We start from the raw sequence: 14835 nt of genomic DNA on the forward strand, positions 1-14835 counted from the left end.
AACAAACTTGGGTCTTTTTTGTTTTAGTCAAAGAGAAAATGAAAGGAAATCAGAATTCTAAATGTTCCATCACAATGTTATGTGTGTTAATGTGTTGATATCTTGTCCCCATGTTCTGTTAATACAGAAATAACAATGTGGAAATTGCAATTTACCAAACCATTAGATCAGTCTTTATATATTTAAAACATAAGTAAAACAGAACGTTATCTAACTTTGAAGAAATAGAGACAACAAATGAATAAAATGTGGTAAATTATTGAATTTAGTGCTTTCTGGGTAATACTGACCAATCAAAGATTTCAAAGTCCCCCATTTCACACTCACTAATGAGCGCATGTTCATACGCCAATAGGTAGGAAAATTAGGGTTGAGGGCCTGTTGCTCAGGGGAACATTGACAAGTGAAAGGAGAAAGCAGGAATTGAACCCACAAACTTTCAATCTAAAGATGACTACTTCTCCTTTTTATATATATATTGCAGAAAGAGAAATAACCTATTAAAAAACAACAAAAAAACAAGACAAGTTCACATCTATCGTGTTTCTTCTTTCCAGTGTTGTGTTGTGTTAAAATCCCTATAAAATACACCAATGTTTGTAGTTTTAATGTTCCAGAATGTGAAAAAGTTTAAGGATTTTTCTCCTTATTTAAGAGATACTTATTTTGTCAAAACAGAGCTAAGTAAATCCTAAACTAGGGAATTGTCTTTCTAACCTTTTTTATTATAGTTAATGGTAAGGCATGCTGAAATATGTACATTTTTTTCAGTTTTTCCAGATCAGTATGCACTAAAAATAAACTGAATAGCTAACTTAATACACAATGAGATCAACATTGTAATGTAAGAATTAATTAAGAACAGTCAAACATGATTCCTGTTGGTATCTTTAAGCTACCTCCCCCTGCACTGGAGGCTTTCTCCTATTGACACTTTAAATATGATTGATAAGTAAGATAAAGGTTGCAAAGTTTCCAAGGATGAACTATTAACATATTATTATTCTGTCAAACTGACAAGATTCCCCGAGCCACTATCTACTGAAGGTCATTTCTAATAGGTCAACAACTGAGAGCGTTTGTCAAGATAAAGAGACGACTATGTGAGAAAACTGCAAAGCGGGGATACCTGAGGGACAGCAGCGGCCCTGGGAGCCACACAGATTTACAGGGAATTCAAATTCTACAGCTTGATCACATTACATGGTTGTGAATGGAACAAGATGCTCTGATTAAAAATGTATATGTCCTCAGGCTCGTCTAACTCTACAAAACAGCTGTAGAAGACCTTGAGTTTATCCAAGAGGGACGACCAGATAATTTATTGCCTGCTTTAAGCCCCAAAACAAAACAGCCTGGAAGAATAAGTATTTTGCTGTAATGCCTCAAGAGAGAAAACAAGCAGCATAAATGTATAGTTTATTGACAAGATATGAGTTAAAAAAGGACATAATATAACAGATCAGACAAGCAGGTTAATTATTTATGGGCTATAATGTTAAATTACACATTAGACACCCTTTACATCCTGTATTTTATATTGTTCCTCAGAGATTTCACAACATAGTTGCCCATTAAAGGTGTTTCAGGAATATTTTTAATATTAAATGTTGGTACATGGCTAGGGGTTATTAAGAGAGGCTGTTTGGATCACAGATGAGTTACTAGTCCACATTTAGACTGACTCAGTTAAAGGGAAGAAACTCGTATATAAAAAGACACATGCACAATGATCAGGGATATGGGAATGAAAGAAATTACATTTCAGTCTTCTTTTAAGCTATTCAAAACCATACCTACTTATTGACTGACAGTCAGGGATGTGACTAATTCTTGCAGTCATAAAGCAAGAGGTGAGATACATCCTAGACAGTTCACAACAGATCAAAGGATGAGGCTATGCAGGCACATGACTCAGGGTAATCTGCAGTTAAGGAACATAAAAGTTATGTTTTTGGACAGTGGTACCCACATGCAGATGGCGCTCAAGATAGGATTCAAACCCAGGATCTTCTTATTGCAAAGTAACATAGCTGACCACTGCACCACAAACATCTCCAGAATGATTCCACTACAAACATGACTTATTAATAACTGATATTTCTGAGAATGAATGGTTAAGCACTAACAATTACATTAAAATAACTAATATTATAAATATACAGATTTAGCGTTATCTTTTTAATTTGACCAAAATGTGCAAGCTGACTAAAAACAATAATAATACTGTGTAATAATAATAATTACTGATAGAGATTCTGGGAAGGGAGCTGAAGATTAAGGTAGTTACAAAGAGGACTTCCAACCCCAAAGCTTCCAGTCAAATACCAGTGGAAAAAAGCAGAAGGCTGGGCAGTTATTCTAAGGGTTTTGGTGCTGCAACATCACTAACATTTTTGATTGATTACATACAGATTTTAAACTTCTCTTAAAAAAGTGATACAAGCTTTTGGTTTTCAAAAGTGATATTCCTTTATCTCATTATCACTGAGATTTTCAATTCAATTCAGTTTATTTATATGGTGCTAATTCACAACACGTCATCTCAAGGCACTTTACAATTGAACCAGATAATACAGTGAGATTGGTTCAAAGTTTTCTAAGGTAAACCAGTTTATTGCATCGACTCATGGACTCTTCAGCAATCCCTCACACCAAGCATGCTTGCAGCGAGAGTGGAGAGGAAAAACTCAATGTTAACAGGAAGAAACCTCCAGCAGAACTAGGCTCAATGTGAGCGGCCATCTGCTGAGGTGGACTGGGGTTCAAGAGACAGAAGCAGACAAACAAGAATCAAAGATACAAAAGGCAACTGTAAACCAGCTCCACAGGCGGCCCCATCTGGGAAACACACAGCCAGGCAGACGAGCTCCGAGCCAGCTCCCACGGCTGAGAGGTGTGGGTATACCTTTGGATATGTTTGAATTAGAAGACTTTTTTTCATGGGTAGTATTTCAGATTTAATTTATGTGTTTTTATTAAGTGTGTCATTATGTTCAGATTTATCTTAAGATCTTGTGTCTCTATAAGGCCTAATATTATTGTCATGATTTATCTAGGGCTCTGACCCACATGCAGTGAAACCAAACAGAGAGACACAAAGTAAAAGTTCAACAGGTTTTATTTAAATGTTTTTTTGAGCTCGGTGCAGAGTTTTTCTCCGAACTCTGCTCAGCCGGAAACTGGAAGACGAGGGGAAGACAGACTGTTAGATTCAGGCTCAGTGGGAAATTGGATTTTTTAATCTTGAAGGAGAGGAATTGTTGCGACTCACGTTTCCAGAGAAGTGGAGACTCTTTGACTCCAGTCTGTGTGTTAGTCTTCCAGAGTTTGTCTGATTCAGTGGAGGGCGGAACAGGGTTTACCCAGTACTCGGACAGTGAGGAATGATGCAGACACTGGTTGCAACTCAGTTTTCCTGTGGTACTTGAACGGGTCGTGGTGAAGATGATTTCCTTACTCAGAGAGAAATCCTCAGCGTTTTCAAAGGTGGCTGGATCCAAACCTCCTGTTTGTCGCTCAGTGTAAGACTCAGTTGATGCCTCTTGGGAGAGGCGGTCCGGAAAGATCCAGTTTGCAGGAAGGCTTCCTGCCGAAAGGCAAAAACAAACAAAATTGAATTTCAGGGAGACAAGCACTCAGTCAAACTCAATATGATCTCAGCTTGGCTAGAGTACAAAAGCTCGCAATGCAAAAACTCAGATAGGCTCAGAATAAACAAGGCTTGGGTAGAGTACCCCAAACTGGGAAACACTCTGACGTCGAGGTAATGGCAACCAGCAGCTTAAGAGCAGTCCGGTGATAAGGTAACCGTTCGCAGGTGTGTGAGGAGGCGGACCGGAGCCAGGAGTCCTGACAATCATTGGTAGTTCTAGAGAAATTTTATCAGTGGAGTACGGGTGGGGCAGGTGGTTTTCAAAGGGGCACAGGACAAAACGAATTAGAAAAAAAATTGTGGTCTTATCTTAATATGGTTGGAGTTTAAGATGACAAGAATTTTTAAAGTAAATTGTGGAAGTGAATAATTAAACTGGTCCAAAGGACGAATCAGTTACACACTAGAAAAATTATCCCTCTAACCAGGCTCTATAGCCAAAAAATCTTTTTGATCTTGTTTCATGATTGATACACAAAACAAGAGAAGACTAATTAATTATCTTCTTTTGAGAAGTCTACGCAAAATAAGAGTAATAATATGCCAGGTGCACTTAGTGAAACTTCTTTAAATCATGATATAAATTCTCAAAATAAGAAATATATATAATTTAATATAAGATCAAAAAGCTTTTTTGGCTCAATCTAAGATAGCAGTGCAGTCCATCATCATAAAAAAATCATCTTGGTATTGCACAGCAAAAACTGATATAAAAAGTTCTTAAGATAAGCATATTTACCCTTAAACTAAAAAGGTAAATAAGATGATGTGCAAAATAAATTACAATTTCTTCCCTAAGAATAAGATAATTATCAACTTAAATAAGATACTATCATTTTCATTTGTTGTTGCGTATTTTAAATGTACGCCATCCTGTCTTACCAACCTGTGCAAATAAAGGTAAAATAAACAATTTTAAAGAAAATTCTTCAATTCTTGTACTTTTACACTGGTTCTCCAGAGGCGTTGGCCCCTGTCTAGAAGCGCCCATGCCTAATAGGTTGCTTTTTTGGAATGGATGCTATGTCAAATTTGTTGACATCTAACATCAAAGCTTAAAAAACAGACGGATAGTGGTGTTGCCAGATGTTCATTTTTTCAGAGTAAACAAAATTTCTGAACATTATATCTGCCTATTTCGTTTGCTGTCATTAAATAATGGATAGAAAGAACAACATCCCATGTTGGAAATAAATTTGAACATTTGGAACAAACTAAAACAAAATCCACACCATGTCCTGGACGCCAGTGTGTTTGTAGGAAGTGGCGCGCGCTCTAGCGCATGTGTCCTCGTGCGTGTTGCTGAGTCAGACGCGGTTCGGTCCGCTGCCCATACTCCTCTCTGTCTGTTTAGTTTTGGTCACATCGCTGTTCTCCATATGTCCGGACGCTGAGCTGATCCTCTGATCGGTGGAAATCAGCTCGGTAAGCTGTCTGCCTGGCCGCCCATGGGCGCTGCTGCTGCTGCTGTTGCTAGTGCTGGCTGTCCGGTCCGGTGCGCCTCTGCGGTCGGTCCATCGGTTCGGGACGGTGCCGAGCTCCGCTTTTATGAATGAATAACAAAGACAGAGAGATGCGAGTAACCGCTGGAACCCCGTGCAGCAGCCCGGGCTCCCGGGGGGCCAGCCACCGATGAGTGGGGGATTATCGGCGGCTCATTGCGGAAAAAGAGCCTGACTGCAGAGTGGCGTGGAGACGCGCCGTGGACATCTAGCGCAGAGCATCTGGACAGAACCGCGGAGAACACAATGTAAGTTCATCTGCACGCTGCAACTAATTGGCACAGAAGGAAATCATGCTTTATTTATCCTACATCCATTCATCACTGCATGAAAACAGTTGTCCGACTCTTTGATTTACTGAACCGTAATGCCCTCTCAGGTGTAATAAAGGCCTTGGTGAGCTCCATCTCTGTCATTTCCACAGACATAACAGGTGATGCAGTGTCTCTGTGATAGAAATGAATGAATAGTCTAACCCTGGAGCTGCCTGCCTCACAGGTCCATCCACATCGTTGCTCTGGGCAGCGAGTGTCCCGGAGGAGTCGGGCCCGGGGAGGAGCCCATGGGCCAGGGCCAACTGCAGGGAGGCTTGCTATGGAGCTACCTGGGTCACGGAGCGCTGGTGGGACCCTGCGACCCGGAGGGCAGCGTGAACAACCCTGCCTTCATGGAGTACACCTCGCGCGTGTTTGGAGACGTCACCGTGGTGGTTCGGGATTGTCCCAGTTGGGTAAGACACAAGGGACCAGATAGAGGGTTCATTTCCTCACTAAGACGTTGTTTGAATTGCTTAAGTTGATTGTAGACAGTGTTGGGAAAGTTCTCTTTCTACGTGAACTAGTTCAAAGTTCAGTTCACACATTTTAAAATGAACTAGTTCAGTTCATAGTTCACAATTCCAAAAAACGAACTAGTTCACAGTTCTTTTTTTTTTTTCATATATTGCTCAATTACACCATAGCCTACTGTAGAACCACAGACAGCAATTATTTTATCAGTTATAACTCTGAAACTGTGCGTCAGATTTCATCTTCATATCCAGTTTTGAATCCTTATCCAACCAGGGTTTACATTAGCATTGAGGGGACAGCATTTCCCCATTGTTGCTTTAATGCTTTGTTGCTGTCCATTCACTTCACACTAGTAGCAGCTGCAGCTTTCACCCCTACAGTATATTCTCAAAAACATCAGGAAAAATGTGCTACTTGAATGGTCTTTTTATGAGTAATTATTAAAAGAAAAATAGGAAAGTAGTCTTTAAGGTGCAAATGTTATTTTTTTTTTTTTTTTTTTTTTATAATTTTTTCCATTTGAAATTCCATTTCAATACATACTAAAAAGGAATCTTGGAAAATTATACCAGGCAGGTTTAACAAACAAGTTACATGGATAGTAAAACCCTCAAGAACAGGGGTCTTCTATGTTTTCCAGACCAAGGACCCCCAAACTGATGGCGAGATGGAGCGGGGACCCCCTATTTATATATATTGTATGAAATTGTGTCCTATAGTCACTCTATTACAGATGGAGTAATGTAAAGAAATTAATTTCTCCTTGGGATTATTAAAGTTTTTCTGATTCTGATTCCTGGTTGTTGTGAAGGAAACGGTGCCCAGCTTGAAAGAGCTCCTGTGTGTCTCTGAATGTGAGCATTGATGACTGAAAGACATCTTTTGTCTCCATTTATCTGTTTACTACAGTGTGTTGATTTCATGTTAATGAGTATTTAAAGACATTTCAATTAGTGGGGGAAAAAATGCGGGGGGGAATATAAAAATATCAACTAACCATGCAGACCCTCATGCAGTACCTCCGTAGACCCCCTAGGGGTCGCGGATCCCCTGTTGAAGACCTCCGCTCAAGAAGATTTTACTAACACAAACTGAGGGACCAGGCTGAGGTAGGAATTTAAGGTTACTGAAGTGCGGATTTTTTTACTGAAAGCCGGCGGGCAAACTTGTTGCCATCATCCTCACCGACCACCTGGTCATAAACCTGTTTTAAGTCGCCTCCATGCTGCTGTGGCTTCCACGCTGCATTTTGTTTTGATGACGCACGCGGCTGTAGGCTACGACGCTGGTAGCTGGTGTTGCCAGATTGGGTGTTTTTCCCGCTACAAATTAAGGCCTGTTTACGGTGTGATTTAGCCGGAGTTTCGCCTGGAGGACTCTATAGAAATCTGGCAACCTATTGAACGGAGTTGAACTGAGAGAGCGTGCCGTTCACAGACACCAAAATGAACGAGTTCACAAAAACGTTCATCAGGCAATAATGCAGTACGTTCAGTTCACGTTCGCCCAAAATATGAACGAGTTCATGAACTTTCGTTCAATGAACGCGTTCAGGCACAACACTGATTGTAGACATTGGCCAACGGTGGCCAGTGCGCCTGTAGATCATGTCCTGGCCCCTGTACTAAAGACTTAATACTAAGAGAAATTCTAATGATGATATGTGCTGGAGCAGACATGTTGCTGATAGGTCCTTTGTATCTATTTCATTTTTTTTCTTTAAAAATTTCTGTTTTACTAATTATTTAAAAACAATAATTTGATAGCTTCAATGATATTGAGATAGGATCCCAGTTTTCATCAGTTTTTTTCCAAAACAAATAAAAAGTTTTACAGCTGAATCTATCAGTTTTTCTTGAGTTCTAATTCTAATTTTATAGAAAACGATAATTTTAACATAAATGAAGTTACAAATATATAAATACCTAAATGATGAATGTATATTGACCTAATATTCCAAATAATAGCTTTATTTGATCTTTTTTTATATATTTATATTGCTACAATTTCTTGAGTTGCTGTTTTTTAATGCTAAGGGATTTTTAGTTTTATTTTAACGATAATCCAAATGAACATTTTTAACCAAAAATGTATATTTTCAGTTAGAAGACATATAATTTTAATTAAACCTTATTGAAGAAATTTCACTTCATGCAGCTCTTTTGATATATTTGAATATCTTGCCCAGTTTTTTTGCTTCATTCTTTTGTGTATCCCCATGAAAACATGCTGCCCCACCCCCCAATCCCCCGGCCCCAGCCCACTGGAACATTTGGTCTAGAACCGCCACTGATTGTAGAGTATCTATCCTATTTAAGACCCTAAAATACAATCCAGTAGCACCGGGCACCAGAGCGTAGCCAGAAAATTTGAATAGGGATGGCCGGTCAAAACCCAATGTAAACTGAGGGGTGGCCGAAAGCGGATAGGCGCCAGAACCTCAGGGCACACTGTTCTAACAGGAACGAGCGCAACGTCCATATTTTCTAAATGAAGATAAACTATACTTTCCTACGGTCTTTTGATTACAAATAGATGCATATATTTAAACATCCATGCTGTCTAAATAAAAAGTATAGTGGGCAAAATGTCTGGGGCAAACATCTTTTCCATTGTCATTTCTTACCTACTTTTATATGACATGCACTAATCAGTGTTGTGCCTGAACGCGTTCATTGAACGAAAGTTCATGAACTCGTTCATATTTTGGGCGAACGTGAACTGAACGTACTGCATTATTGCCTGATGAACGTTTTTGTGAACTCGTTCATTTTGGTGTCTGTGAACGGCACGCTCTCTCAGTTCAACTCCGTTCAATAGGTTGCCAGATTTCTATAGAGTCCTCCAGGCGAAACTCCGGCTAAATCACACCGTAAACAGGCCTTAATTTGTAGCGGGAAAAACACCCAATCTGGCAACACCAGCTACCAGCGTCGTAGCCTACAGCCGCGTGCGTCATCAAAACAAAATGCAGCGTGGAAGCCACAGCAGCATGGAGGCGACTTAAAACAGGTTTATGACCAGGTGGTCGGTGAGGATGATGGCAACAAGTTTGCCCGCCGGCTTTCAGTAAAAAAATCCGCACTTCAGTAACCTTAAATTCCTACCTCAGCCTGGTCCCTCAGTTTGTGTTAGTAAAATCTTCTTGAGCGGAGGTCTTCAACAGGGGATCCGCGACCCCTAGGGGGTCTACGGAGGTACTGCATGAGGGTCTGCATGGTTAGTTGATATTTTTATATTCCCCCCCGCATTTTTTCCCCCACTAATTGAAATGTCTTTAAATACTCATTAACATGAAATCAACACACTGTAGTAAACAGATAAATGGAGACAAAAGATGTCTTTCAGTCATCAATGCTCACATTCAGAGACACACAGGAGCTCTTTCAAGCTGGGCACCGTTTCCTTCACAACAACCAGGAATCAGAATCAGAAAAACTTTAATAATCCCAAGGAGAAATTAATTTCTTTACATTACTCCATCTGTAATAGAGTGACTATAGGACACAATTTCATACAATATATATAAATAGGGGGTCCCCGCTCCATCTCGCCATCAGTTTGGGGGTCCTTGGTCTGGAAAACATAGAAGACCCCTGTTCTTGAGGGTTTTACTATCCATGTAACTTGTTTGTTAAACCTGCCTGGTATAATTTTCCAGGATTCCTTTTTAGTATGTATTGAAATGGAATTTCAAATGGAAAAAATTATTAAAATAAAAAAAAAAAAACATTTGCACCTTAAAGACTACTTTCCTATTTTTCTTTTAATAATTACTCATAAAAAGACCATTCAAGTAGCACATTTTTCCTGATGTTTTTGAGAATATACTGTAGGGGTGAAAGCTGCAGCTGCTACTAGTGTGAAGTGAATGGACAGCAACAAAGCATTAAAGCAACAATGGGGAAATGCTGTCCCCTCAATGCTAATGTAAACCCTGGTTGGATAAGGATTCAAAACTGGATATGAAGATGAAATCTGACGCACAGTTTCAGAGTTATAACTGATAAAATAATTGCTGTCTGTGGTTCTACAGTAGGCTATGGTGTAATTGAGCAATATATGAAAAAAAAAAGAACTGTGAACTAGTTCGTTTTTTGGAATTGTGAACTATGAACTGAACTAGTTCATTTTAAAATGTGTGAACTGAACTTTGAACTAGTTCACGTAGAAAGAGAACTTTCCCAACACTGGCACTAATATCTTAATGAAATGGATTTTTAGGTTATTATAGTTATTTATCTATGATTTAACTGAAAGCTCCTTGATGACTTGCAGAGCCATAATTTTCTCTTTACCCCATATAACACAAAATTAGGGTCTTAAAAGAGTATAACTTCCGTATATATCAACTTCAATGTTAGTATTTTGATGTGCATAATTAACCACAGCGTTTTAGTTGTCAAATAACTATTAATATATGAAAAATTTTAATGTTTAATAAGTAAAAAAAATCCTCTTGATAGTATTACTGCTGCCACTGTCTGTATTAGAGGGTGAAAAAAATGGTAGGGGTGGCCAATGATTGGCAAAGGGTGGCCATGGCCACCCCTGGCCCCCCATCTAGCTCTGCCCCTGCCGGGCAAAATATTTTCATTGCATATGCAAAACAATGGCCGCATTATCCTGGGGGATGCTTCTCTTTAGCAGTTGCACGTAAAATTGTTTGTAGTGGATGGAGCTAAATATTACCTAAAACCTTGAATGGTCCAGACCTAAATCCTACTAAGAAAATACATTTTACAGGTATTTTCTGTACATTTTGATTAAGGTTCACCTATTTATGTATTTATGTAAAAGGCAAGTAGTAAAACTATGGATATTGTTGTTATATTAAATGACTTTATTATAAGTCAAACTAAAGATCGGCATTATAATCTTTATTGAGCTCACGTAAAACCAGCGCCTTCAGGAATAACAACCAGTAGCCTTATATAGGATTTTAGCCGCTACAGCTTGAAAGACGGATGGGAAAACATTTGAGCATCTAGATGTACAAAGATAATAAAGGCATACCCTAAAAGATTTATCGCTGTGCATAGTCTGGACTTAAAAAAAAAAAATAAATACAAATACAGTATCTTTAATTTTTTTGGTGGGTATCATTACTAATTATGAAAAGGTCAATGGGTAGGCGGACATATGTAAGTCACTATAAGAAAAGATCCGCCTGAGAACAGATTTAGCTAAATCCAGCTTGCTTTAAGGCAGGAAGGTTAAAGATGGCAAACATGCCACAAAACAGTGATGTACATTTTCATTCAGAGCACTTTCCTAATGACAGAGCATGTCTCTTCAGTGAGTCGCTGTTTTGCCTACTGTTCAGTCTTTCGCTCCTCTGAAGACGTGCTGCACATTATTTTCATATTCCCAAACCTTTCCAACACTGATTGCAGGCTTTGTAAAAACCTCTCCATTCTTGGAGGACGATATTTTAACATGCAATGCACAAGAAAACCCAGATGAAAGACCTTTTGTTCCAAACAGAACCATGAATTTGAAATGAAAGCTCTGTTGTTGTGGTTTTGTAGCAGCTCTGCACACGTCCTATTGTAATTCTGTCAGTCCACATCAGGGGTATGCCGTCGGTTTAGCTCTCTGCATCTTTTTGTCCAATTTTCTATTCAAATCGACCTTAGCTTTCAAGTGTGTGTTGTTTTTCGGTTTAATAAGTGGAATCGGGTTGGTTTTAGAGCAGCTAGATTTATGCCGGTCCTTGGGGGTAAAGTCCCTGGAGCTAACCATACAGAGGCTTTCAGACTGGAGGGAAAAGGTTAGTGTTATCTCAGGTGAGATTTATATTGCATGTTGAGCCAACAGATAACTCTTTTTTCCCCCCATCTCTTTCTATTATCAACTTCTTTAACTTTCCAGGACTTGTTGGACAGCGACTGGGCTAGCGTGCGGAAAGTTCTGGAGCAGGCTGACATCCTCGTCATTAAATATGCTGTTACAGACAAGCTTGCCTTCCAGCAGGTCAGGAATGGGTACGCCCCGAGGCTTCGCCCGCTTCTGAGGCACTGGGGTGTGCCTGTCATCCTTGTTGCTGTTGGAGCACGGTTGAATGGTGAGCATGTGCGTTTTTGTTCTGTGCTTTTTGACTGGGTAGGAAGGCAGAGGACCAAATCAGAGAATCTCTTAGCATCTCTGCTTGGTATTTTTGTACAGTGACATGTATAAAATTCCTTTCTTGGCATTTTTTCATGATACAACCACAGATTTCAGTGTATTAAAGTGGGGATTTATGGAAGGACACCACAAATTAGTACACAATAAATAAGCCTGAACAAATGATCCCCATTAGTGAAACATGGTCCTGGCTGCATGATGCTGTGGAGATGCTTTTAATAAGCAGGGAGAAGGAATCTTGTTGGACGCATGGTGCTAAAAACAGAGAGATCTTAGAAGAAAACCTATTAGAGGCAGCTAAAGACTTGAGACTGTGGTGGGAGTTCACCTTTCAGCAGGAAACACCTCCTGACATAAGCCAGATTGATCGCTGTAGTTCTATCTGGAAAGGCTTCTGTAGAAAGCGTTTGCAAAATGGACGGACATTCATTATTCTTAGAGCTGATTGGGTAAATCACCAGGTAGGGACCTGCCTTCCATGTCGTGCTTTTAGCCAATCGAAGCAGCAGCTGCAGCTTCTTGATTTGTTTCACAAATAGTGGTGTTAACTGATAAATCAAGCTCTTACCACATCCGTTTGTAAGGAAAGCACAGACAGTGCAAAAGCAAAAAAAAAAAAAAAAAGAAATAGAAGATATTCCTGCTAAAATAGTTCTAATAGCTGAGTCATTTTTGTTTTGCTTTCACCTGCATCTTCTGGTTGACGTCAAACACGTTACTGCATTTCATTGGTTCAGAATCTATTGCCTTCTGGTAAGATGTATTTTTGGAGTTTGTTGATTTTTGTGACAATTTCTCTTGCTTGCAAGGTAGCAAAACCCCCTTAAACCTCCAGAGTAACAATGGCATATCTCTATATCTATATATTAAAAAAATATATATTAAAACGGCCTAATTAGAGTACCAATCTACAGAAGCCGAGAGCGGTCATGCTAGTCTTTTTTTTCCCTTTGCCTTCTTGTGATAATGACATAACTATCTCGTTATCACGGTTAAACCATTCATTGTTTTCTCGAGATAACAAGATAATTCTCTGGTTATCACAAGAAAACAGTTATTGATTTCTTGAGATAATGAGATGATTGACCTGTATGAGTAATGAAAAAGGCTGGCCAACAGCCCTGGATTTCCAGTCCATGCATGCCTACGGTGACCGCTGTTGTGCAGTCGCAATATCACGTGTGTGCAAATAATCAGCTTTTTAGTTTCCTTTTTCTTTTCCCTCATTTTCATGTCGTGGTGGATGATTTGGATACAGTGGAATCAAGTCTGACTGGTTTTCAATTAAAATCTTTAATCTGGACTCATTTTGGGGGTTAATGCATCTTATACCTGTTGCAGGCGTAACACCGGGGCTGTTCAGAAAACACCCTGCGAGGCATAGGTCTAATTGCTTAAAAATCAAAATTGGAAGAGAATATCAAACCAACAACGTCTTCTCGTTACTTAAAAGTTAAACCCAGAATTATTTACAGAATTACACATAGGCTGCCATGACTTATAAATCCTCTCCCACTGTTGAGGTATTGAAGGATGTAATCAGTTTTAACACACCAATCATCTTGACGAGAAAGCGGCTTTCTAATGAGAAAATTATAATCTCGTTATCATGAGAAAATGTCTTTTCTTATCTTTAGATAGTGAGAAAATTAACTCGTTTTCTTAAAGAAAACCACCGTGACAAAGTATAGGAGGGACATGACCGCTTTCGGCTTCCGTACAAATCGAATCCATTTGGACTTAGCTTGAATTATTTTGCAAAAAACACAAAACAGGCTTAAACTGGAAGTCATTTGCACTTTAGCTCAGTTTTTTCTTCTGAAGACATTTATAGGAGTATTCTGCAGGAAAAAAATGGCAAAAGTTACAGACTGATGATGTGAAAAGCTGGTAGAAACAAACCCCCAAAGACCCACAGCTCCTGTTGCTCTAAACAACTTAGATAGAAAATGCACACCACATTTTTTAGATTTTTATATAAGAAAAATTTTAAAAGATGCCATGTCCCTCTTTTTTCATTTCAGCTTTTTCTTCATTGGTTTGTGACATTGAATTTCAAACTACATTGAAGTCTGAGGTTTCAATGCAGCAACCTGAGACTTTTAAAGGGTTATGAATACTTTCGCAAGGGGTTGTAGTATTTTGGGGTCAGCTTGCTGAAAAATCAGTTGATTTTTTTTTTCAGAATAATATCAGGCTTGTCCTTGTTGGATAAATGAACTTGTCATCTGAGTCTCGTGTCTGTTAGCGTGTTCTCCCTGCATCGAGGAGGATGCTCATAATTAAGCCTGCTCTCTGTTGCCTTCAGGCATTTGGCTCACACTCCTCCCTGAAGGGAAGTATCTAAAGCAAAACACCCAGTTTGTAATTTTTGAGGTTTTGCAAGCAAGGCAGGAAAACATATCTATGGCTCAAAAGCCCAACAAGAGCCAAGAGTTCCTCCCAGTCAGGAGATTAGAGCCTTTTGGCTGCAGCCTAACCGGATGCAGTTTGATACATTAGGCACCAAACGTTCAGCGTGCGCTGGCTACATTAGCGGCTCTCTGTGTTGTTTTTCTCACAGAGACACCGACCCCTGTTGATCCCATAAACAAGCCCATCAAACACAGCAGCTTGTATTTTTAGCTCTTCTGCTCAAAGACGAGAGAACTGCTACTGTCAGAGAGCTGCAGGAAGAAAAGAGGCAGAGGAGAGGAGGCAGCTTTGAATCGCTGCCTTTGTGTTTTTGTTTGTGGCTGCTGTGAGTTTCTATCCAATC

General features: G+C 39.4%; 1 protein-coding gene across 1 annotated transcript in view; it reads left to right on the top strand.

Annotated features, from left to right (window-relative positions):
- Positions 1-4916: 4916 nt before the first annotated feature.
- The window catches only part of rhobtb3 (Rho related BTB domain containing 3), a 45507-nt gene continuing 35588 nt past the window's right edge, over positions 4917-14835 (top strand). Inside the window, exons 1-3 of the mRNA XM_038277846.1 lie at positions 4917-5405; positions 5656-5887; positions 11823-12015. Of these exons, the coding sequence (XP_038133774.1) occupies positions 5404-5405; positions 5656-5887; positions 11823-12015 (427 nt within the window). The 5' untranslated portion in view covers positions 4917-5403. The remainder of the gene's footprint in view (positions 5406-5655; positions 5888-11822; positions 12016-14835) is intronic.

The sequence above is a fragment of the Cyprinodon tularosa genome, unplaced genomic scaffold (assembly GCF_016077235.1).
Source record: "Cyprinodon tularosa strain WSP-4 unplaced genomic scaffold, ASM1607723v1 ctg135, whole genome shotgun sequence".
NCBI lineage: Eukaryota > Metazoa > Chordata > Actinopteri > Cyprinodontiformes > Cyprinodontidae > Cyprinodon > Cyprinodon tularosa.